The 23,435-nt window shown below is 54.1% G+C and overlaps 1 protein-coding gene across 1 annotated transcript in view; it reads right to left on the reverse strand.

The window, feature by feature from the left end:
• CEMIP (cell migration inducing hyaluronidase 1) overlaps positions 1-15,183 on the reverse strand; it is a 38,138-nt gene extending 22,955 nt beyond the window's left edge. Inside the window, 9 exon segments of the mRNA XM_061557846.1 lie at positions 960-1,055; positions 3,544-3,614; positions 4,426-4,608; positions 5,484-5,650; positions 6,669-6,801; positions 7,309-7,450; positions 9,652-9,798; positions 13,440-13,557; positions 15,094-15,183. Of these exon segments, the coding sequence (XP_061413830.1) occupies positions 960-1,055; positions 3,544-3,614; positions 4,426-4,608; positions 5,484-5,650; positions 6,669-6,801; positions 7,309-7,450; positions 9,652-9,798; positions 13,440-13,557; positions 15,094-15,183 (1,147 nt within the window).
• Positions 15,184-23,435: the final 8,252 nt, after the last annotated feature.

Genomic DNA, 23,435 nt, shown 5'->3' on the forward strand with positions numbered 1-23,435 from the left:
AGGGGTCGTGATAGGGGATCGGATAGGCCTGGTCGTAGCTGGGTGTTAGGTAGTAGCAGTAGTAGCAGGATGATGGGCGAGGGGGAGCAGAGATGGGGGTTGTTTTCAGTGAGGGACAGAAGCCGCGGGCATCGCGTGAGGACGATTGCTCTCTGTGCGTGTCGCGGGTGGAGTTGGTTCCAGCAGTGAAGGGGAGCGAGAAGGGAGACGGAGCGAGAGAGATCGAGGCTGGGCTCAGCAGGGCGAGGGATGCACAGAGAGAGAGAGTGGAGATTTGGAGCGAATCAAATCGTGACCTCCGAGTTTGCGTGTCTCTCTCTCCCCATGGATTTATCTCTGGGTCCTCAGGTTTTTCCCCTCCACATTTAGAATCAAGTCACGCGTTCAGAGTGTTTGGGTACCGCTGTAAGTGTCCACGTGATGATAGGCCACTTTCGTTGAGCCATCATTTGTGACGGCCAGGCCGCTTCTCGAAACAGAGCTGTACACGGCTCAGTGGGCCTGAGCTGGTAAAATTAAAAGTTGAGTTTCGAATCTCTGGTAGGGTGGGGGCGTGGGGGTGTGGGCGTTGAGGTGTGGGGTGTGGGGCAGTGCCGGATTATCCTAGGAGCAAAAGTAGAATATGCTACGGGCCCCGTAGTATTTACTACTTTTGCTTCCAAGCTATCAATTCCGGTTCAGTGATTCTGCACTTGCTTTATTACTATAGTACTATACTTCCTTCACTATTTTGAACGACTGGGTGTTTAAGGTTAGCGATTTGTCATATTATCTGGCTGTATAACAAATGTAAAAATACAATTACTTTACTATGCAAGTTAAAATATGTGTGCGTTTTAATATTTACGTGTGTTTTTTTTTTATTTAGGGCCCCTTTGTAACATATGCTACAGGCCCCGCGCTAGCTTCATCCGGCACTGGGTTGGGATGTATCGGTGGAAGCCCCCCCCCCCCCTTACCTTGGGTCCACTCGCTGAGCGTCGACACGGTGTAGAGGTCACCGGCGGCGGTGCGGAAGAGTTTGGCCGCCTCCGCCATCGTTCGACCCGTGGTTCCTGCCGTGGCGAGTTATTGAACTCATTAACGACGACGACGAACGACAAACGAGTGGACACGCGCGTCAATAACCACCGCGCGGTTGGCCTCGACAGATCGACGTGTCCGATAGCTGAAGCGTAGGCCAATGGGCCCTTCTTTCGCGGCACGTGAACGGAGAGGCTGTTAGGGAGGCGGGAGTGGAGTTTTGAAGGCTGCGCTTGTTCACCCTGGGGGGCCTAACGAGAGTTTACACGTTTGAGATGTTATTCGATGACCGGTTGTTGGATGTGGCTTGTAAATATTTACACTCAAGGTAAGGCTTGGACAACAACAACCCCCCCCCCCCCCTCAACGAACTTATGACAACTAAATAAACAAATACTTATCGCACGCGAGCGTATCGTCAAATGGCCATAAACGCAAACAATTCAAAATGAGAAAGCCAATTTATGATTGACCCCTGCGAGAGCCTCATTTTGGGTCTCAAGATGGCGTGTTCAGTTCGGGGACCCGCGACGTTTGCCCAATTGCGCGAAATGAGTGTTTGGTTTCACGTTGGGGGAAACCGGAGAACGCCTGGGGTCACCGCGTTTGTAGCGTGGTGCGCTAACCACTGCACCCTCCAGTCGTATACAACAATTACACAAATTACACAGCATGTCTATCGAACCAAGATTCCCCCCGCTCCCGTCTAGCATGAGCAGACTGTTGGGGACATGTGCTACCTTGTAAGGCTGGCACGGCACAACCAGGGGGTGGGTGGCCAAACGCCACACTCGGCCGCCTTTGTCTCCCCGGTGCTGATGTGTACACCACCGGTACCAAGTATCTCATTAAAGGCTGAGTCTACCTAGGTGGAGGCCCGAAACGCGGTTCAGATATTCGTCACTGATATTGGTTACGAGTGAGAATCGAACGCGCGGATTGCCGGCTTCGTAACGTAATGCGCTAACCACCACGTTAAATATATACATACTGCCCATTGCGCATGAACACGAGTTGGCTAATATTGAACATTAAGGGCAGGTGGTAAAGGAGGTCAGGTAACAGAGTAAGAGATGCGGGGCAGCCACCGAGGCAGGCTTTAGACGGCGTGGCCACACGAAACACGAGGCCAGATGTTGTGTTTAGTTTGGTGTCCTTCCTCCGATTAGCGTCGCAGTCAACCCGTACCGGTTTACCCCGTATTCTTGTCCAGGGAAATTGAGTTTGCAGGTCCATACGGCGTACAGCCGTTTCAATACGGGCAACTTCTGTCTGTCTCTTTGTTTGCGTGATGGGACTTTGTGGGATGAACGTTGACATTTACAAGGGCACGGGGTGACCAATGAGGTCTGAATTGGTCTGCAAATAAGGTAGGCACCGATAAGGGGTTGACAGCGATGGACTAGAACGGTTGGTTACGTACGGAGCCAAAGAAGTTCAACAGGTCAGGGTGAGCAGGCGTTGAATGCCAGGCGGTTCAGGAGTCCAGAGTGGAGGGTTGCTGGGGGGGGGGGGGCAGGTTGATGTCATAGTGCCACCAGCTGGCCGTTTAGGGGCGTGCGCTTATCTCGAATCGTGTAAAGTTGGATTTCGTTGCGTGCGGCGGTAATTGCGAGATTCTCACACAAGAGTCCCTGCGATGGAGTGGGGGGGGGGGGGGCGGTTAATGGGGGGACTCAGAGTGGGAGGAGAGAGCAAGTTGGTATCATCACCCGGCTGCGCTGATCCAGCGCTTAGGAGGCAAAGGGTTGGTGGGTTACCGACCCAGAGATTCATCATCATCATCATCACGATCCATGGGGCAGGAGGTGTCCGCTCCATATATCGTCACTTGTTGTCTCCACGTCCCTCTCCCTCTGCCTTGCGCCAATGTGGCTCAAGTCAGTGCCACGACTTCCTGGCATCGATCTCTCGTGACGACGTCGCCCTCGAGCCGTTCTCTCTCTTCCTCCCTCTGAGGTTCCTTCCCATTTTTGTCCGAACAACACAATTTTAATATCACTGTTGTTGTCCATCCTGCGGCACGCGTCCAAATAGTGCCAGTCTCCTTCTCATCACTGCCTGCATCATCATCATCAGGTTGTCTTCTTCTACGTGCAACCTTTTTCTTACGTTTGGTTACTCTTTGGGTCCGGCTTAGATGCAGAAACCTTCTGATGCAATACATTTCGAGTGCCACTATCTCATCCTCCGTCAGCCTTTAAAAAATATATCAATCTTGCTATACGGTGTACGTTAAGTCCTCGCTCAACGCGTGTTTTTCGCTTGACGCGGCACTTTTTCAGGAACGCATCTACCGCGTTAGACGAGGACTAGCCGCACGGCACTCGCAAAGCCGCTCGGTGAGCAGAAGAGCGAGTGGGATCGTCGATTTGTTTCTGTGAACACGTCTCGCCTCGTCTTGTGGTAATGAATGAGCGAGCGGTGGCTTCCCTCTCCAAGTACATTATACGGCAACGTAAAAGGTGCAGCTATGAGGGTTGGAGAGACCCAGGGGAGATCTCGAGGGAGTTGGGTTACCTGCAGTCGACCCCTGAGACTCCACGGCGGAGCTGGGATCTCCCTTCACGGCCACGAACGCCCACGGCTGCCTGATCCGACAAACGACACCGGCACGGCGGACCGACAATTACCGAGTGTGTGTGAGTTTGTGTGGGTGGGTGTGTGTGTGTGTGGGTGTGTGTGTGGGTGTTTGTGTGGGTGGGTGTGTGTGGGGGTTGTGTGTAGCGGTTAGCGTGCTGCACTATAAACCTGGCGACCTGGGTTCGATTCCCGCTCACGGCCAACACCAGGGACGATTATCTTAACCGGTCCTGGGCCACCCCTAGGTCGACTCAGCCTGATATGAGTACCTGGTGCGATGTGTAAGCATCGCCACTGGGGAGACAAAGGCGGTCGGGCGTGATGCTGGCCACCCACCCCTTCGTGTACCGTTCCGGCCTTCATAGGTGCTCGCTAACAGCACTTGCCCCTCCAGTCTGTAAGGCTATACGGGGGATCTTTGTCTATCTTTGTGGGTGTGTGTGGGGAGCGGTAGTGTAGCGGTTAGCGCGCTGCGCTACGAACCCGGTGACCCGAGTTCTATTCCCGCTCACGGCCAACATCCAGTGACGATTATCTTAACTGGTCCTGGGCCTCCCCTAGGTCGACTCAGCCTCAAATGAGTACCCGACGCTCGCGAACAGCACTTAACCCCGACAGTCCGTTAAGGAGATTCGGATGATTATTTGTCGTGCGTGAGCGAGCGAGCGAGTGGCTGCAACTGTGCGCGCGTAAACCTCTTCGTTTCTAAGCTCAGTGCGGGGGGGGGGGGGGGGGGCGTTCTCCCTCCCTGCCCCCCCTGAACGCGCCCGACGCCCATGCCAAACGTTCGTCCTGGGTGCAATCGGCGCGGGGCCCCACCGGAACGCGAGGCGGCCCACGGCACGACCGCCGAGCCTCTGCACGGCGACCCTCGCGGTCGCGTCGAGGTTGCGCGAGCCGCCGTCGTCGTTGACGGCCATGGAGACGACACGGCCGCTAGGGAGCGAGTCGAGGTGCGAGGCGAGGCGGCGAGACTCGGCGCGGCTCTTGAACGTGTCGAAGCTGATGGGGGGCACAGGGGAGTGAGAGGTGTGTGTGGGGTAGGAGGGGGTCGGAGGGTCAAACGCGACGATGATGATGGTGATTTTGGATGACGGTGATGGTAATGATCGTGACCGCTGGCAATAGCAGCAGCAACAGTGATGATGAGTATTCTTAGGTTTTTTCGGTAAAGTCACGTAGGTAAAACATTAAAATTAATAAAAGTAAAATAAAAAAATAAAAATCACGACGTTTCGGAGGCAACACAGGCTTCCGTCTTCAGGTGACGGAAGCTTGTGTTGCCTCCGAAACGTCGTGATTTTTATTTTTATTTTACTTTTATTAATTTTAATTTTTTACCTACGTGACTTTACCGAAAAAACCTAAGAATATGAATCCTTGCAGTCACGAAAGCTTCAAATCTAGAAGTGGTGATGAGTTTGGTGACGGCGATGATGGTGATGATGATTACAAAGACAACAGCGAGGGCTGCGATAGCAAATTTAAGACAGCAACGACGGCGGCGACAAACGACGATTTTTATGGTCACAGCGACGACAATGACAACAACACCACAACAAAGACAACATCATCAACAACAACGACGACAATGACACCAACGGCAACATGACAACAAAGACAAGATCAAAAGAGCAAGCAGCCATAGCAGCAACTGGATCAACAATGGCAACAACAACAACAGCCATCGGGGGGGGGGGCGAACAGGGGGTTGGGGTGGTAGATCTGGTGGGGGGAGGGGGGGAAGCTGGTGGGGGGGGGGGGCGGGGGTAGATAGGGGGGGGGGAAGTGGGGGGGAGACCTGGTGGGGGGGGAAGTGGGGGGGGGGAGACCTGGTGGGGGGGGGGGGTAGATGGGGGGGGGAGATCGCATCTCACCGGTCTACGGACAGCACTGCGCCGGTGTTGTGGTCCAGCACGTGCACCACGATGCCGCGGTACCCCCAGCTCCGCTCGAGGCGGTAGCTCTTCACGGCGGCGCTGCCGCTCCTCCCGTGGCTCCCGTCGGCACCCGCCGCCGCCTCCTCCTCCTCGCCCGGCGGAGGCTGCGGTGGGCGGACAGTCGGCGAGCAACGCACGCACGTGCGATTTAAACATCAAAATTAATTTTTTTATTTCGATTTAAAGCTTTCGTGACTGCAGGGATTCATCTTCTTGGTTCTTTCGGTAAAGTCACGTAGAAGGAAAAGAATAAAATAATAAAAATAAAATATAATAAAATATATGTTTTATTTTTATTATTTTCCTTCTACATAAAAATAAAACATAATAAATATATGTTTTATTTTATTATTTTATTATTTTCCTTCTACGTGACTTTACCGAAAGAACCAAGAAGATAATTTTTTTTTATGTTTTTAACGTAACAACCTCAGGTCGAGGTGAGTTTTTGAGGCGTAAAAAGTGTCACCGTTGTGTCATACGCCCCTCCTCCACCCGGCTCGGCCAAATGAAATGCACACGGAGCACCGCGGTGGCGATGAGATGTTAACTCCCTCGCCTGATATACAGGATGTCGTGGGTTCGACCTCGACTCTGACGCTTGCTGTAGATTTGGAGTTTGCGTGTGTCTCTCTCTCCCCGTGATCGCGTGGATTTTTCTCGGGGTCTCCCGGTTTTTCCCTCTACATTAAGAATCAACATGACGCGTTCAAAGTATTTAGCTGCTATGAATTTCCACGTGATGATCAGCCACTTTCTTGAGCTGTCATTTGTGACCAGGTCGCTTCTGAAAAAGAGCTACATAGCTCAGTGGGCCTTACCTGGTGAAACTAAAAAGAGAGTTTAGTTTAGTTTCCAAGGATGGTAGTGCACGTGGAATCTCGCGGAAGCAAGTCGGAGTGCTTCCTGGTGTCGTGACAAAGACAAATGTATCGCAGCCAAATACTCTAAACGCCTAATGTTGATTCTAAATGTTGAGAGAAACATCGGAGGACCCAGAAGAAAAATCCCCGCGACCACGGCGAGAGAGAGAGAGACGCGCGCAGACTCCACCTATACAGCGGGCTTGGTCAGGGTCGGGGTCGCGTGTTCATAGACGCGGCGCGAGAAAGGCCGACTCACGGGGTGAACGGTGCCGTTCAGGAAGGTCCAGGAGAGTTTTGGCGCTCCGTGCACCTCCAGGGTCCCGCCGCGTCCCACTCCCACGAACTTGAGGCCGAAGTAAGGGTGTGCTTCCTCCGTCACCTCGTCCGACCTACGGACGTCGAGGAACGAACATTCACGGAGCTGACAAGATGGAGGCCACGGGGTCAGGAGACAATGAGCTGGCGCAACACACGCCCGGCACACAGCGTCCAGGATACCTCTCGCTGTTGGCTGTGGCTACCGATCACTTTAGTGACAAATTGAGCCCCACGTGTCATCATTAACACGTGGCATCGTGGCCAGTTCATAAAGAGAGTGAGTAGATGGATATGTTGAGTAGAGTGAGATGGTCAGACTGCCCAGGTAAAGGGAATGAGATCTCACTCACCTGGAGTAGAGTGAGATTGTCAGCCTGCCCAGGTAAATGGAATGAGATCTCACTCACCTGGAGTAGAGTAAGATGGTCAGGCTGCCCAGGTAAATGGAATGAGATCTCACTCACCTGGAGTAGAGTAAGATGGTCAGGCTGCCCAGGTAAAGGGAATGAGAGCTCACACACCTGGAGTAGAGTGAGATGGTCAGGCTGCCCAGGTAAAGGGAATGAGAGCTCACACACCTGGAGTAGAGTGAGATGGTCAGGCTGCCCAGGTAAGGGCAGTCCTCGCTGCCCACGTGGAGCTCCCCTCCGTCCTCGATGAGGATGGAGCGAGTTCGAACCACGATGGCCTCATCCCGTCGGTCGGCGATCACGAGTTTCCCTGCACGAGGGACGGGACAGGGCCGGTCAGAGGGGTTCACGAGTAATCATCGTCGTCATCAGCATCGTTGTCATAATCTGCATCATGATCGTCGTCATCATCGATCTATCCGCCAGAAGTTGTGCGTTGGTGGCCTATGCCGCCATAGCGCGTGGCAGCATCTGCCCGTCGCTCAGCTGTTACTTCAATAAGGAAAGGGGGAGGGGGGGGAGGCTAAAGGAGGGCCTCACAAAAATGAGGGCCCTACAAATAAACGAGGGCCCATGGGGTAATCCCGGCTCCGGAGACAGCGAGACGGGCACGCGTCGTCCGCTCAACGTCACGTGGTGGTGTTTTTGTCGTTGGAGACGGCAGGGGGCAGCACGTGCCCGACTGTGTCACCCCCACCCCGGGCAGCTCACCGAGGAGGGGCATTTTGAAGTGATGCAGAGAGGCCGTAGCTCCCTTGTCTACCGCAGGCAGCCGGGACACTTCCTAGCAGGCGTGGGCGCATGCTCGGTGCTGTTTGGCTTGTGGAGGACAGGTCGCTGGTGCTCACCGATCTCCCACGGGGCATCCGTGAAACAAGCTTGAGAGTTTGAGAGCTCGTCGCATTTCCTCCAGTATAAATAAGTATTCTGATTCTGAAGGGTTTAGGTTGGCCGAGACTAATAAAGGAGCTTCAGCCAAAGGCAGGGAAGGGGGCTGCTCTTTTTGCTCGATGTAATGGACGACAGATGGCGATGACGACGATAATTGTGATCACGGATTGTATTTGAAATATGTATTTTACAATCGTTCCCAATGGCTCCTGGTTTTTTGTAGTTGAGTGAGATTGTCACAGATGATGATGATGGTGATTATTGTTATTATTAATTCAACAATATGATATCCACTATATGTTTGACAATCTTTCCGAATGTTTCCCCTGATTGCGAAGAGATGGTGATGACGATATGACGATCAAAGATCAAACTCTCTACACCGCGACGAACAGCACTCGAGAATGCACAAAGACAAAGATCCAAATATTCCCCGTATAGCTTTCAACAGACTCTCGGGGCAAGTGCTGTTCGCAAGCCGCTGTGTTTACACATCGCACCCGGTACTAACGTATTGAGTCAACGTAAGGTGGAGGACCAGAACCCGTTCAGATAATCGTCACAAGTGTCGGCTGTGAACTAGAATTGAACTCGGCTCCCGTTCGGGTTCGTAGCGTAGTGCGCTAACCACGACTACACTGTCACGGGACTGCACACAAATACAAAGATCCCCCGTATAGCCTGAACAGACTGTTGGGGCAAGTGCTGTTTGCGAGTAGCACCTATGAAGAGCGGTACGGCACACCAGGGGAATGGTGGCCAACACCACACCCGGCCGCCTTTGTCTCCCTCGTGGCGATGTTTTTACGCACCGCACAAGGTACTAATTTAAGGCTGATTCGACCTAGGGAAGGCCCAGAACCGGTTCAGATAATGATCACTGGTGTCGGCCGTGAGCGGGAATTGAACCCGGATGGCCGGGTTTGTAGCTCAGCGCACTAACCGCTACACTACCGCTCTCCACACGCAGACACGCACGCACACACGCGCGCGAACTCTTCAGTCAACCGAAGCAGGGCGACTTCCAAACAAACAAAAAAATTCAAAACATTACCTAAACGTTTCAAAAACACGGCGATAGAAAAAAAATCATTTAGACATCAAGACAGACAGACAGCAGCAGCAGCCGGCCACGTGGAGCTCAAGCGGATGGGTTTCCCGGTGAATTTTAAACGCTCGCGCCGTGCATGCGCCGTCAGTGCGACTCCGATAGGGAACGCAGATTGCATAGCGGAGAGCAGGGGGCACCCTGAGCGGGTCACGTGCTGCTTGCGGTGGTGGCTACGCTGATGCACGTGGGCTGCATGCACTCCAGCCCTGTGGAGGCGGTATCGTGGCTCGTCTGCATATCTCTGTGAGCGTGAGTTGAACGTTTAACCTACTCACGCCGGATTGTGCCCGCCCTCACAGTCGACCATATTTGCGGAATACACCACGCTGCCGTTGACCCTGGCCATTGACCGAGCAACCCAACGTTCCTACCAGCTCCCTCCGCAGGCATGTGTTATTGATGGAGGTACATTTGCGTGTACTCCGCAATTCCTTCGCCCCCCCCCACCTTCTCTCCCCCCATTGCTCCCCACCCAGCCCCTCCCCTCCCCCCCCCCCTCCCTCGGTTACCTCCACCGTGCACGTGCACCGAGTGGAAGGAGGCGGAGGCCACGAGGAGGAGGGCCTTGCCGGGGCCGATGTCCGCGCGGAGACTCGCGTCGTGGCCCGGGCGCCACGGGACGAGGCCCTTGGCTCGCTCGGGACACGCGGCCCCTCCTAAAGTAGGGAGAGGCAGAAGGGGGGGGGGGGGGGTGCAGGGAGACAGGCCGACGGACAGGCAAGCAATATTAATGAACGATAGACACTCATAAAAACGTGCATATATCCAATACAAAATTGCATTCTGAATTAATTGCTAATTAATGTCATAGGTTGATTGACGATCCAGTACTCATTGATTCATACAAATCACTCTCTTAATTGACGCTGTTTGTTGTTTCTGGCTGCTTTGGTGCCTGTGCTCAGCAACTGTTATATACATACATAGAGGGTGGCCCAAAAGACAGGACACAGGGTGACATTGATTTTAACAAGTCACATTGAGTGATTTTAATTTAACAGGTATTCAAACTGACTCTCATTAACGTTCCTGCACACATTAATTCGCTTTTGAAATAAAAATGCAGTTGTAATCTTTGAACATTCATCCATTACAAAGGTACTGATTGGATGTGACCCTCACAGGAAGAAATTAGATATTAATAAATATGATATATAAAATATATTCACTTTAAGCATAAACTTTTAGGCCACGCTCTATTCATGAAAAAAAATACTTTTAAAATCTAAATCCAATTCTGGAGATCTGAATCCCAGACGAGCTGTTCTTTGTTCAAACTCGCCCGCGCGTTTTTTATGAAAACAATCTTCTTTGCTCTGGCTCAGAACCCGGTTAATGTCCCGAGGGTGGGAGATGGGACAGACACCCCCCTATCCGTCATCTTCCAACCATCACCACCCATCAACCCTCCCCGTACCACGTGTGTCCCTCCCACGTGCACCACCAGCAGCAGCAGCACCACCACCCCCGCCGTGTCAGGCGCGTGCAACCCGCCTGGTCCTCCCCTTGACATCACCGCGGTCAGTGTCACGTTCACTCCCCTCTCACTCTCTCTCTCTCGTGTAACCGCGAGAGGTCACACACAGGTCCGCACGTGCATCTATCATCTTCACGAGCTGGGCGAAACCAGTGACACAAGGGCAAGGCTCAGTGTGTGTGTATGTGTGGGGGGAGCGGTGGTGCAGCGGTTAGCGCACTCCGCTACGAACCCGGCCACCCGAGTTCGATTCTTGCTCACGGCCAACACCCGGTGACGATTATCTGAACCGGTCGTGGGTCACCCCTAGGTCGACTCAGCCTCAAATGAGTCCCTGGTGTGCTGTGTAAACATCACCACTGGGGGAAACAAAGCCGGCCGCGCGAAGTGTTTGGCCACCAACCTCCACGTGTGCCGTGTCGGCCTTTATATGGTGCTCACGAACAGCACTTGCCCCCCCTATGGCGAGGCTATTTGGGTGATCTTTGTCTTTGTGATCACAAACGCTGATGAATCCACAACCACGAACAGCGACACGTGGCCGTGCGCCGGCCTTAATGGGCGCTCCGCTTATCGCGTTGCTGCACCGAGTACACGTCGCATAATGATTGTGTAACCTCTGTGGATTCCACCGTCAATTGTTGGTTGTTGTTGGGTGTTGTTGTTGTTGTTGTTTTGTTGGCCCGTTTGTTTTTGTTGCTGTAATTGTCAATCTTAAATGTTCTCCCGTCTCCTGAAGATGCCCGCAGTAGTCGCGTGGCGAAAGCCGGAGCGAAAACTACATAATGCACACTCCAGTATTATTCGTAATAAAGTGTTTAATATTCGTATTTATAATATTGGTCGCGAAAGCCTACGTGTGAAACTCCGAGTATTCTCAACTCGCAAACCAACCCCGGGTGACAAGGCGGCTACTCACCCATTTGTTGAATCTCAAAATATTGTTCGAATAACAATGTTTATTGTTCAAAAGAAAGCAGCAGGCCGTTTGCCAATCCGCCGCGGTGTCAATCACGGGGGTTCTTCATTTGACCATACTTCACCACGCCACTTCAATGGGGGGCTGGTGAAGTGGGGGGGGGGGGGGGGGGGCGGGACAGTTAGGGAAGTTAGCCGTAGCCGGGAATGGCACTCCTGTGGCTGTTGCATGAACGCGAGTTACGCCGTGTTATTGCTCGTTACACCACGCTGACTGCGCGTGACGTCGCCCGCTCGGATGTACATTCGCCAGGTAATCCACACGACCCTTGGTCGAGCAGGTGACGAGGTTGGACTTCGCCCAGCCCCCGGGAGAAACTTGTCCCCAACGCCCCCCTCCCTCCATCCCCTCTCCCTCCCCCCTCCCTCCCCCCTCCCTCCCTTCCCTCTCCCTCCCTCCCCCTCCCTCCCCTCTCCCTCCCCTCTCCCTCCTCAACGCCGCTCCCACCCACCCCCCTCTCTCCGTCGCTTACCTCCACCCCCGCCCACCTGTCACCTTCACCTGTCCACCCAACATAACTCACGCATCTCTACGTCTACCCACGCGCACTCAGGGTCCATCCTAAACACCCACCCGTATGTTCACTTACACACCCACCTATCTACCTACTCATCCACCTACTTATTCACCTACCTGTACAGCTGCCGGTTCGCCCACCGAGGTGCCTACGCACCCACTCACCTATTCACCAGCATTCCCACGTACCTGTTTGCTCACCCACCCACGTGTCCAACCACCTACCCGCTCGTCCACGCGTCTACCTATACGCGAGCCCACATACACAGCCACTGGTTGTACCTACCAGCCCCCGCCTGGCCATCTCCACCCCTACCTGTCCACATACCTCTGTGTCCACCCACACACTCACCTCACCCACCCACCCAATCGCCTTCACAGCCACCACACCTTTCCACCTACCCACCCACCCACCCACTGACCCACCTAACCCACTCACCTGTCTCCCCACCCAGCCATCCACCCGTCCACCTGTCCACCCTCACCACGCCCTCGCTGTGACGCATGGCCACACCCGGCACGATGGGATTTCGCTGGAATCCCGCGGAGATCGAATCACTCAGCGCCCGAGCCGCGCGCGTTCAGCCCCCCCCCCCTCCCTCCCCGCCCCCCACGACTTTGATCTTTCAAGCGGTCGGCTCGGGCCGCTTCTCACTCCGACTAGCGGCTCGAAATGTTCCACTTCCCTATGCCGGGGGGGGGGGGGGGCCGGGCGTTCGCAATGTAGAGTCACCCGCAAAGGTAATTGGAGACCGATTCGTTCGGGTTGTTATGATGATGATGATGATGGCTTTAATGGCGTATTCGATGAACTGGCCTGAATTACGATGCTGCAGGAGGAGGGGGAAGCAAGGACTGCACCGCAGACCGAGCCACCTGAGTTCGATTCCCGAGAGTTAACACCAGTGACTGGTTAGATGAACTAGTTAGTGATAGAGCATCTCGCCGCTCCTCCCATTGCACCGTCATCGTATTTCCACTTGAAACTCAACAAACTTGTCAACAACACTGCCTTATAAAATATGTAGGTAATCGGCGACGTTTCGGGCAATGGCCCTTCTTCAAAGAACATCGGTCATTTCGCTCGCATGCCCTCCCCCTCCTCATGCTCTACAGCGCGCACTTGTTCGAAGTACTGGACCAAACACAGCAATTGAAACTTAAGCTAGTTCATACAATTATTTAAAATGAAACTAAAGAGTCAAGGGGAGTACAAGGGGATAGACGGGGAAGTGATGGAGAGAGGGAGGAGGAGCAGGAGGGGGGGGAGGAGTCGGAGTCGGGGTGAGTTGAGGGTGAGTTCGGGGTTGAGTCAATGAGCTCACCTGGTGAGCTTTGTCCGATGACTCCCAGCGAGAGACACAGCAGCAGCAGCAGCTGCTGGGGCATCACCTCCTGCATGGCGGCACGGCTCTCCTACACCTGTGTGTGCCCAGGTCGCACCTACACCCACAGGTAAACGACAGAGGGTGGAGAGGTGAGGAGAGGGATGGGGGTGGGGGCCAGGTGTACCGCTTTTAATATCGATACCTGTAATTATACCTCGACAATTGACATTTTGCGATGTGGATTTACGCGGCGTCTCGATGCGCTGCACAGAAACATCGACGCGCCGGCAGCCGGCCACGTGGTCGTCCTGTCACTTAGACACGTGTGGCATCACTTAGACACGTGCGTGTGGCATCACTTAAGCGGTGGTGGGGGGGGGGGGCGCTGACCTGCGCGGGAGCAGACAAGGCAGAGGAAGGGAGAGGAAGCCGGTAGCAGAGAGAGGATGCGAGAGTGGGACACGCGGAGACGCACACGCGGAGGAGGTATGCGTGGAGACACTGACGCTAAGGCACGCGGAGATAGACGGCAGAGAGCGAGACCGGCAGAGGAAAGACGCGGAGATCGACAGCAGACACCCGCATCGAGAAAGAAACATAGACACAACCGGAGAACACAAAGACAGACGCACACATAAAGACATGAAGGAGGGGGGGGGGCTCTCCAATCACGCGGTTGGGGGGGGGGCATGGACCCGTGCGTGCATATTAAGCACGCACACAAAGATACAAAGATCCCTCGTATAGCCTTAACAGACTGTAGGGGCAAGTGCTGTTAGCGAGCACACACACACGCACACACACACGCATGCACGTGCGTACGCATGCACACACGCGCACGCACTCACACACACACGCATGCACGCACACACACACGCACTCCATCGTGCGAAAACTATCACGGCTGCAAGAAAGACCACTGGCAGTGAGCCCTCTCACCTGCTCGCTACAGCAGTGCCAGGCGACAGCAGTGGAAGAGGGCGCGCGTGTCAACGAGGTAAGTTGCGATGCCGCGAGTCGCTCGGAGCTCACTCGCCCCGGCGTGTGCCGCCGCGTGTGCGTGTCGCGTGTGTGTGTTGTGTGTGCACGTGTTGCGAGTCGTCGTGCGTGCCGCGTGTGTGCACGTGTTGCGCTCCCTTGTCGCCGAGTTTATAGGCCGGCAGAGAGCGAGCGAGCGCATTCCGCTGTCCCTCCCTCCCTCCTCTCTCGCTCTCTCGCTCACTCGCTCGCTCCCACCGTCGCGGTGCGTAAATTCCAAGGATGACACAGAATGTACAGAGATTCTCTGGGCGAGCGCACACACTTATACACACACACACACAGCTATTTGTAAAACATACACACCTACATACGTACAGGGCAAACCCCCCCCCACCCCCACAACTACCCACAGGGCATACTCATCAGCACACATAGCCACCGCTGTATATGAGATATAATCACCCACAACATACACACACCTACACTTGCACCTCCACAACGTACACACTTTTAATATTTCGTTTGTTGTCCTTCCCCCACACCTCCGAGTAACACGGTTGGTTGGCTACGTACGGTGCGAATAAGTTCAACATACGTCCGCACACCTGTGCGTCACATTGTGCCAACTTGCTGCATTATAGCCGCCCGTCGCTCCTCTGCCCTCACGCACGACCGCCTTCAATTGCCCAGTGGCGCCCTTCACCAACCTCGTCCACCTCATGACACCCTTGGTCTTCTGCAAGACCACGCAGCTCCACATCCTCCTGTACCACAACAGGCCATCTCTTGTCTAGCTCGTGCCGCGCCTGTTTAGCCCCCCCCCCCTCTATCCGGGCAAAGAAACGCTGCTTGGGCATGCGGTGGCTGGGGCATGCGGGCTTCGCGACCCAGCCCAACGCAGCCAACGCCTGCCGGAGGAGCTCACCGATGGGAATGTGATCGTAGGGTGGCCAGACGAAATGTTTCTAACCGGCGCAATAACAACTCCCCACTCAGTCGATGCCAAATGGGGACGCTGCGGTGGTTGTGAGCAATGCCAGACGTGGCCAACGGGGTCTCTGGAAGGGTACGAGGGGCGAGTAGACCATTCACCTTCAACACATTACTGCTAGGAACCTCCTGGTTACACCAGCCCACAGGGGATTATTATGTACGTCCGTCGTGTAGGGAGGGGTTGGGTGGAGAGGGGAGGGTGGGGAGGGGCTGGGTGGGGAGGTTGGGGCTGGGTGGGGAGGGTGGGGCTGGGTGGGGAGAGGCTGGGTGGGGAGGGGCTGGGTGGGAGGTGTGAGGGGTGGGGCTGGGTGGGGAGGGGCTGGTCACCCCGTGATGCCCTTATAAAACTCAACGTTTAACCTACTCACGCCGGCTTGTGCCCGCCCTCATAGTCGGGCATATTTGCGGAATACACCACGCCGCCGTTGACCCTGGCCATTGACCGAGCAACCCAACGTTCCTCCGCAGGAATGTGTTTCCTGCAAAACCACAGAACGCACAAAGACAAAGGTCCCCCCGTGTAGCCTGTAACAGACTGTTGGGGCAAGTGCCGTTAGCGAGCAGCTATGAAGGCCGGCACGGCACACGAGCGGGTGGGTGGCCAACACCGCGCCAGACCGCACCGGGTAGGCTGAGTCGACCTAGGGGAAGCCCACGACCGGTTCAGATATTTGTGACCGGTGTGGGCCGCGAGCAGGAATCGAACTCGGGTCGCCGGGTTCGTAGCGCAGCGCGCTAACAATTAGAATTCACTACCGAGAACACACACACCCTACAGAGTACCCGCACACACACCTGCAGAACACACACACCTTACATAATAACCCACACACACACACACATAACACACACGCCTACAGAATAACCCACACACACACCTACAGAATACCCACCCACACCTTACAGAGTAACCCGCACACACACACAGAACACACACGCCTACAGAATAACCCACACACACACACCTACAGAACACCTCACCCACCCACACACCTTGCCACGCCTATGTGCTCGACGCACCTGTCCGCATGCTGCGTGGGAAGCTGCTTGACGTCTATAAATATCGAGGAGGCAGCAGCAGCAGCAACAACAACAGCCACGTGACCGCGCGCAAACAACAACAACAACGACTAACATCACGACTGCAAGTAACCGGAGCCGTAAGCAAAAGCCTCCACTCAAAACGAGATGTGCGAAAAGCAGGCACAAGCGTGCATTCTGTCACGATGTTCCCCCCCTCTCCTCCCCCCCAGCATGCGTCTTGCGCTCAAGAGGTGCGTCACGAGCAGCACGGGAGCCGGAGGGTAGCGGAGCAACAGACGAAGCGCGCGCTGCCCCGTGGCACCGCTGAACTGTCGAAGCGATTCCGAGGTTGTTCTTTTTAATTGTCTGTTTCTTTGTTTGTCTGTTTGGGCAAACGCTTTGATCAACGTGGGCGGTTTTGAACGGGGGGGTAAAGATGAAAAGTTCCCCAACGGCGACGCGAATCTATACGATGACGTTTCGTTCGTGTCGGAGCATCTTTGCGAGAGTTCTTGCGCCTCGCCGTTACGGACGGACGGACGGACGCTCAACACATTCCTGCGGAGGGAGCTGGTAGGAACGTTGGGTTGCTCGGTCAATGGCCAGGGTCAACGGCGGCGTGGTGTATTCAGCAAATATGCCCGACTGTGAGGGCGGGCACAAGCCGACGTGAGTAGGTTAAACGTTGATTTTTATAAGGGCACCACGGGGTGGCCAGCCCCTCCCCACCCAGCCCCACCCACCCCAACCAGCCCCTCCCTACCCAGCCCCTCCCCACCCTCCCCACCCTCCCTTCTCCTCCCCACCCAGCCCCTCCCTCCCCACCCAGCCCCTCCCTGCACGACGGACAGACACAATAATCCCCTGTGGGCTGGTGTAACCAGGAGGTTCCTACCAGTGATAGGTATCTCGCTAGCAGCACTCGTCCCAGACGTTGACGCAAGGCGACGCGCATAGCGAGCACGTGGCCTCGCGTCACAGGCAGGCACAGTCACGACCGCGTGTCGGAGCTAATGGAGGAGCGTGTCTGTGAACTCCTTGTTGAGTGGCTCCAGCGAGTCTGCTCGCTCGGGTGATTACGTCTCTCTGTGTTTCTTTCGCCCCCTTTCTCCAAGCTGAATGTAATAGACTTTTGTTATGTTTATTGCTATCACGGAGAATGTCATTGAGAGCCTCGTAAAAAAAAAACGCGGCGGTCACGTAGTCTGGGCGTTAGAGGCGACGTTACACTCGCTCTTTATTTGTGTTGCTGCTCCGCGAGTAGTACGCGGACGGGGAAATGTGTTTGCCAGACTGGCAGACGCACACATCCGACTCTCGGCTCTGGAACTCGAGGGCAAAGAGGATCATCCTCGCTGGCCGTGCCGCTGCTGCTGCTGCTTCTGCTCTTGTTTGTTGATGCCCCCGCACGAAGTCCTCTCGTCCTCCTTGATTTATTTTAGTTGTTGCTGTTGTTGTTGTTGCTAAGTCCTGACACTCGACTTCTAAAGGAGCAAGATTGCAGTCACGAAAACTTCAAATCTAGAATAAACTTCAAATCTAGAAGATTGCAGTTGTTAACATCGTCTCGCAATCAGAACATGTTATTTATCCTGGAGGAATCTGATGAGCTGTGAAGCCCCCCCCCCCCCCCACTACAGATGTGCGGTCGGGGATGCGGGTCAACCAGTTACATTGACAAAAGAAAGACACAAAAACGAAGGCAAGATAGAGAAAAAGTTAAGCAAGTCACGATTCATAAATAAAAAATAACGTATTGAAGTAAAAAATGCACTGGCATACCATCAGGATTCAGTGTCAAAAAATTACCACGCAGCAAACACACCACGTAGGGACGAGTCTTACAGTAAATTTGGCTTCACGTCTTCACGTTGTCACAATGTCGATGTATCCTTCAAGGACCGCTCTTACAACACTCTCATGACCACCACAGACAAAGATCCCCCGTGTAGCCTTAACACACTGATGGGGCAAGTGCTGTTAGCGAGTAGCACCTATGAAGGCCAGCATGGCAAACGAGGGGATGGGTGGCCAGCACCACGCCCGGCCACCTTTGTTTCCCCAGTGACGATGTTTACACACCGCACCCCGTACTCATCTGAGGCCGAGTCTACCTAGGGGAGGCACAGGACCGTTTCAGATAATCGTCACCGATCTTGATGGCCGTGAGCGGCGATCGAACTCAGCCCGCTGGGTTCGTGGTGCAGCGCAGCGCTAACCGCTGCGCCACCTCTCCCCACCACAACCATCACTCGGACCACCACAAGCATCTGGCCTTTGATGTCGCCGCTGGTCGTTGACCTCGGGGCACCACTCGGAATGACCTCTCACGGTGACCTGTCCTCCTCCATCATCCTGCACACGTGCCAGCTCCTCCCTGGCTGATTTACACGCGCACCAAACTTCTTGCTTTCCACCTTCCATTGCAAAGTTCCGAGTTACAGTATTATATATTTTTTTTAACAGCGTCGTATGTAGGAGCCAGCCGTGCTAATCGGAGGTGCGGGGGAAGGACAACAAACTAAACACAACAAAGCAGTTTTAAACAAACGAGTTTTCAATTCAGATGATTTAAAATTGCGTGGCTCCAGTGGCTTCCGAATATCGGAAGGAAGAGCGTTCCAGACGGCCGCAGAAGCGAATGCGAAAGCGCCGCGCGATGCGGTGACCGCGGTCTTTGTTCGATGGCGAGCAGCCAAAATCCGCTGCTACTGCGAGGATGATCGGAGTTGGCTCGATTGTGGTTTATGTCCCTTGACGAGCGTTGGATCTGGCCACGAAAGCGTGATTTTGAGTCCCAAGACTATTTTGTCAAGAGGGCAGTGATTTAAGATATTTGGTCAATTCCTTTGCTTCTTTTTTTGTTAAGTCGCATCTGACTTGAAACTGAAGTATGCGGAGAAAACCCCTCGCATTCCGCGGTTGATAACGATCGCGGTCCTCAGCGCAGGTCAACTGCCTCTTAGAACACCCACTTGCTCCCCTGCCTTGTATTAAGGAACGCCGACATCGCCCTGTGGGTGGGTGTGTTTACAACGCACGCTCCCATCTGCACGCGATCCAACAACCCCAGCTCCTTCATGAAGTAGCTGGGTGATGCACGCAACAGACATCACTGCGTCAACCAAGCCAGCGCACGGCTACTGACAGTAACAAAAACAACATCTCCTTCCCATCACATGTCTCTCCGCGTACAAAATATCGACATATCTCCATACACGTCAACATCAGCCGCACGGCCTTCTGGGAGTTGCGTTTAATCAGCCAAGCAGCCTTAGTTCAAGGCACCAAAACAAAAACAAAACTCAGCTTCTCATCAGCAGAGCCACGCCTTGCTCGAACCAATGCCGGCGACGTGTCTGCACTCGCGAATAAACTTTGCCAAACGCGAAGTGCAGGAATGACCAGACGCAACGCGGCGTCGTCGGTGTCGCTGCACTGCCCACGGCTGATGCAAAGACAAAGATCCCCCGTATAGCCTTAACAGACTGTCGGGGCACGCGCTGTTAACGAGCACCTGTGAAGGCCGGCACGGCACACGAGGGGGTGGGTGGCCAGCACCACGCCCGACCGCCTTTATCTCCCCAGTGGCGATGTTTACACACCGCACCAGGTACTTATTTGAGGCTGAGTCGACCTAGGCGAGGCCCAGGGCTAACCGCTACACTACCGGCTGCTACACGCACTCCCAACACACCGAGTCTCGCCGCAGGACTCTCGATTTGACAGCGCCGCGGGCGAGCGAGGCTTGCTGCGCGTGCACAATGGGAAGCCTCATTCCGAGTAGCCGGGCCGCACACACTGCTGATGAGACTCGGACATCGGAACCGCTCCTAGGATTCGTTTTCCCCTGCTCAAAGTAACTGAGCACTGGCAAGTAGCGGTTCCAGACGGCGCATAAGCCGATGGACTGAAAAACGAGAACTTGATATATATGCGCGCCATGAAACGGCTCCTTGTTCGATTCCAATTTTGAATACATTGGTCAGATTCACAAGCGCAGTCGAACACATTGCGAGTCAGTGTGCCTCTATGTGAGTATATGGGCCTCTGTATGAGTCAGTGTGCCTCTATGTGAGTATATGGGCCTCTGTATGAGTCAGTGTGCCTCTATGTGAGATGTGAGTATATGGGCCTCTGTATGAGTCTGTGTGCCTCTATGTGAGTATACCGGCCCCTGTATGAGTCTGTGGGACTCTTTGTGAGTATATGGGCCTCTGTATGAGTCAGTGTGCCTCTATGTGAGTATATGGGCCTCTATGAGTCAGTGTGCCTCTATGTGAGTATACGGGCCCCTGCATGAGTCTCTGTCATCCTGAGACTGGACAACCCGAGATGGACTCTTGCACCCTTCTCAATCTGGAGCCACAAACGGCCACCGTGGACAATGCTCTAGCGGGCAGTGTCCACACGTCCAGTGGCTGGAACGAAACAACCCCACCCCCGACTCTAAAATATTAAAATAAAAATACTGCTGCCTACCAAACCGATTCTGATTAGCCGTATTTTTTTTCAATGTTTCTTTTTGTTTCAAAATAAAAATAATAATACATCAACAACCGTAATGCGTATCATTAACGGAACTGAAACAAGTTGTACGTATGTGTGTTGAACTTCTTTCGCACCGTACGTTGCCAACTGTGCAAAATCGGAGGTGCCGGTGATGATGGTGGTGGTGATGATGATGGTGGTGATGATGGCGGTGGTGATGATGGTGATGATGATGATGACGGTGGTGATGATGGTGATGATGACGGTGGTGATGATGATGGCGGTGGTGATGATGATGGTGGTGGTGATGATGGTGGTGGTGATGATGATGGTGGTGATGATGATGATGGTGGTGGTGATGATAGCGATGGTAATGATGGTGATGATGATGACGATGGTGATGATGGTGGTGATGATGATGGCGGTGGTGATGATGGTGATGATGATGGTGATGATGATACATTGTAAATCACGACATTTCGATCGCAACACAAGCGGTCGTCCTCAGGCGGAAAAAAATCATCCAGCAGTGGAACTGCTGAAGCCCTCTCGCCGTGGCTAACAGACCTCGACATTGGCATCAAACTCCTGAACATTTTGCCATACGTAACAGTAGAATAACCCCCTCCCTCTCCACCCGCCCTAGCACATACACACACCCCTCGTGTACCCTACCCCCAGCTGATGTTCGCGTGACAGCAGTGACAGGCCCTGCCGGCGCAATATTTACATTGTATCCTTCAGTGCGGGACACGATTGAGGTGGGGGGGGGGAAGAGTACGGGGCGACACACACACACACACAGCGACAGCGAGAGAGAGAAAGCTTGGATCGCATGCCCCGGCCCCGGGGCGAATGACTCGAGACGCCCTCTTTTGCCCGAGAGCACCCTAATTGTCACATCTCTCAGTGACACGCGCGTGCGTGCGTGCGCGTGTCTCGGTGCACCATACCGCAACGGCGCTGTCACACGCGTCTGCGTGGACGGCGCGCGGGGAGGCGGGTGCGTGCGTCGGTGCGTCGCAGGAATTCCCAATCGGATTTCTCTTCCAGTTTTGCTTGCAAAATATGTTTTTGGTTTATATTTACGGAGGGGATATTGATTGAATAGACGCTTGCAGTCCTTTGTTTAAGCCATTTATCTATGTATCCACTGCTGGATGAAGGCATCCCCCCTCCCCAACGCTTCACGATTTTAATGGTTAACAGAAGAATCGATGCGTCCGTCACCGACATCGCACCCAAGGTGTCCCTGTAGCGTGGCCTCGTGCAAAGAGGGGGTGGGTGGAACAAATAACCATCGGGCGGAGGAGGGGCCACGACACAGTCCAAACTAAAACTGCACACTTCGAAACAAATGCTCAACGCTCACCGCCCTTGACCTCCCCTCGTCCATGCCCATTTCACCACCACAAGCACGTGCCCCATACCCCACCGCCTCTCATCCACGCTGCACCCATCGGACACCCTCACTCGTCATCGCACTCCACCTTACTCCGCCTTACCTACCCCGGCAACAGCCGCACCGAACCTCACAAAAATAATATTCAGGGCCTACCTTGGCTCCTCCCACCCTCAACCAGTATATATACAAGGACTGTTTTCTTGGAATTTCTCTCACTTGATACAGCTGTCGTGCTGTGACGGTTCCACCTGAAGACGGAAGCTTGTGTTGCCTCCGAAACGTCGTGATTTTTATTTTATTTTTTATTTTACTTCTATTAATTTTCACTTTCATTTTTCACCTACGTGACTTTACCGAAAAAAACTAAGAATATCAGCTCCATTCCAAGCCCCTGTTCCTCCATCATCCATTCCGTCGCCTCCCTCACTGACCCCGCCGTCGGCTTGCGCTTTAAAAGCGCCCTGGAAAATGGCGCTTTGTAGATCCGAAATGGAATAGAAATGGAGTGGCGATGCCACCCGCCTGTGTCTCCATCGTGCACCTCAGCTCTGGCGATGCCCTTCGTATCGTTCACTCTCCCCACCTTTGCATTTCGCTCAGCAGCTCTCCCACCCTCCCCGCGCAAGCAATTGCAGTCATTCCCCGTGGTTGTTCGTGTTCGTAAACACGCGTCTGTGAATCCGCGTCGGCCTGCTTGGCTCCAAGCTGCTCTACCCTCGTAGACGCGTGGTAAAAGAGAAGCCTGGCTGACACACATTTTGAATTAAAAGAAGACTCGGGTCACTGTGTCGTGTTAAATACTGTAGCCGATATTTTGTCACTCGACTATAAGCTCAATGAAAGGCGGTGTGGTGGTGGGTTTTTGCAAGGGAGGGAGGGAGGGGGAGTCCCTGACAGCCCCCCCTCCCCAGCCCCTCGAGGCACCGGGGCTGTAACCGAGCGGGATTATTGGAGACACTCAGAACTCTGGTGCCTGAAGATGACACCACGTCTGTACAGGTTGCGGGAGAAAACACGCGGCCCCTTTTTTTTTGTCCACTTTGAAATCCATGCACAACGCGCGGTATGCGATACATTTTTTGAACAGAGAGAGGGAGAGA

Source organism: Lethenteron reissneri, chromosome 24, assembly GCF_015708825.2.
Source record: "Lethenteron reissneri isolate LAM-NWPU_2019-01 chromosome 24, ASM1570882v1, whole genome shotgun sequence".
In the NCBI taxonomy this organism is placed as follows: Eukaryota; Metazoa; Chordata; class Hyperoartia; order Petromyzontiformes; family Petromyzontidae; genus Lethenteron; species Lethenteron reissneri.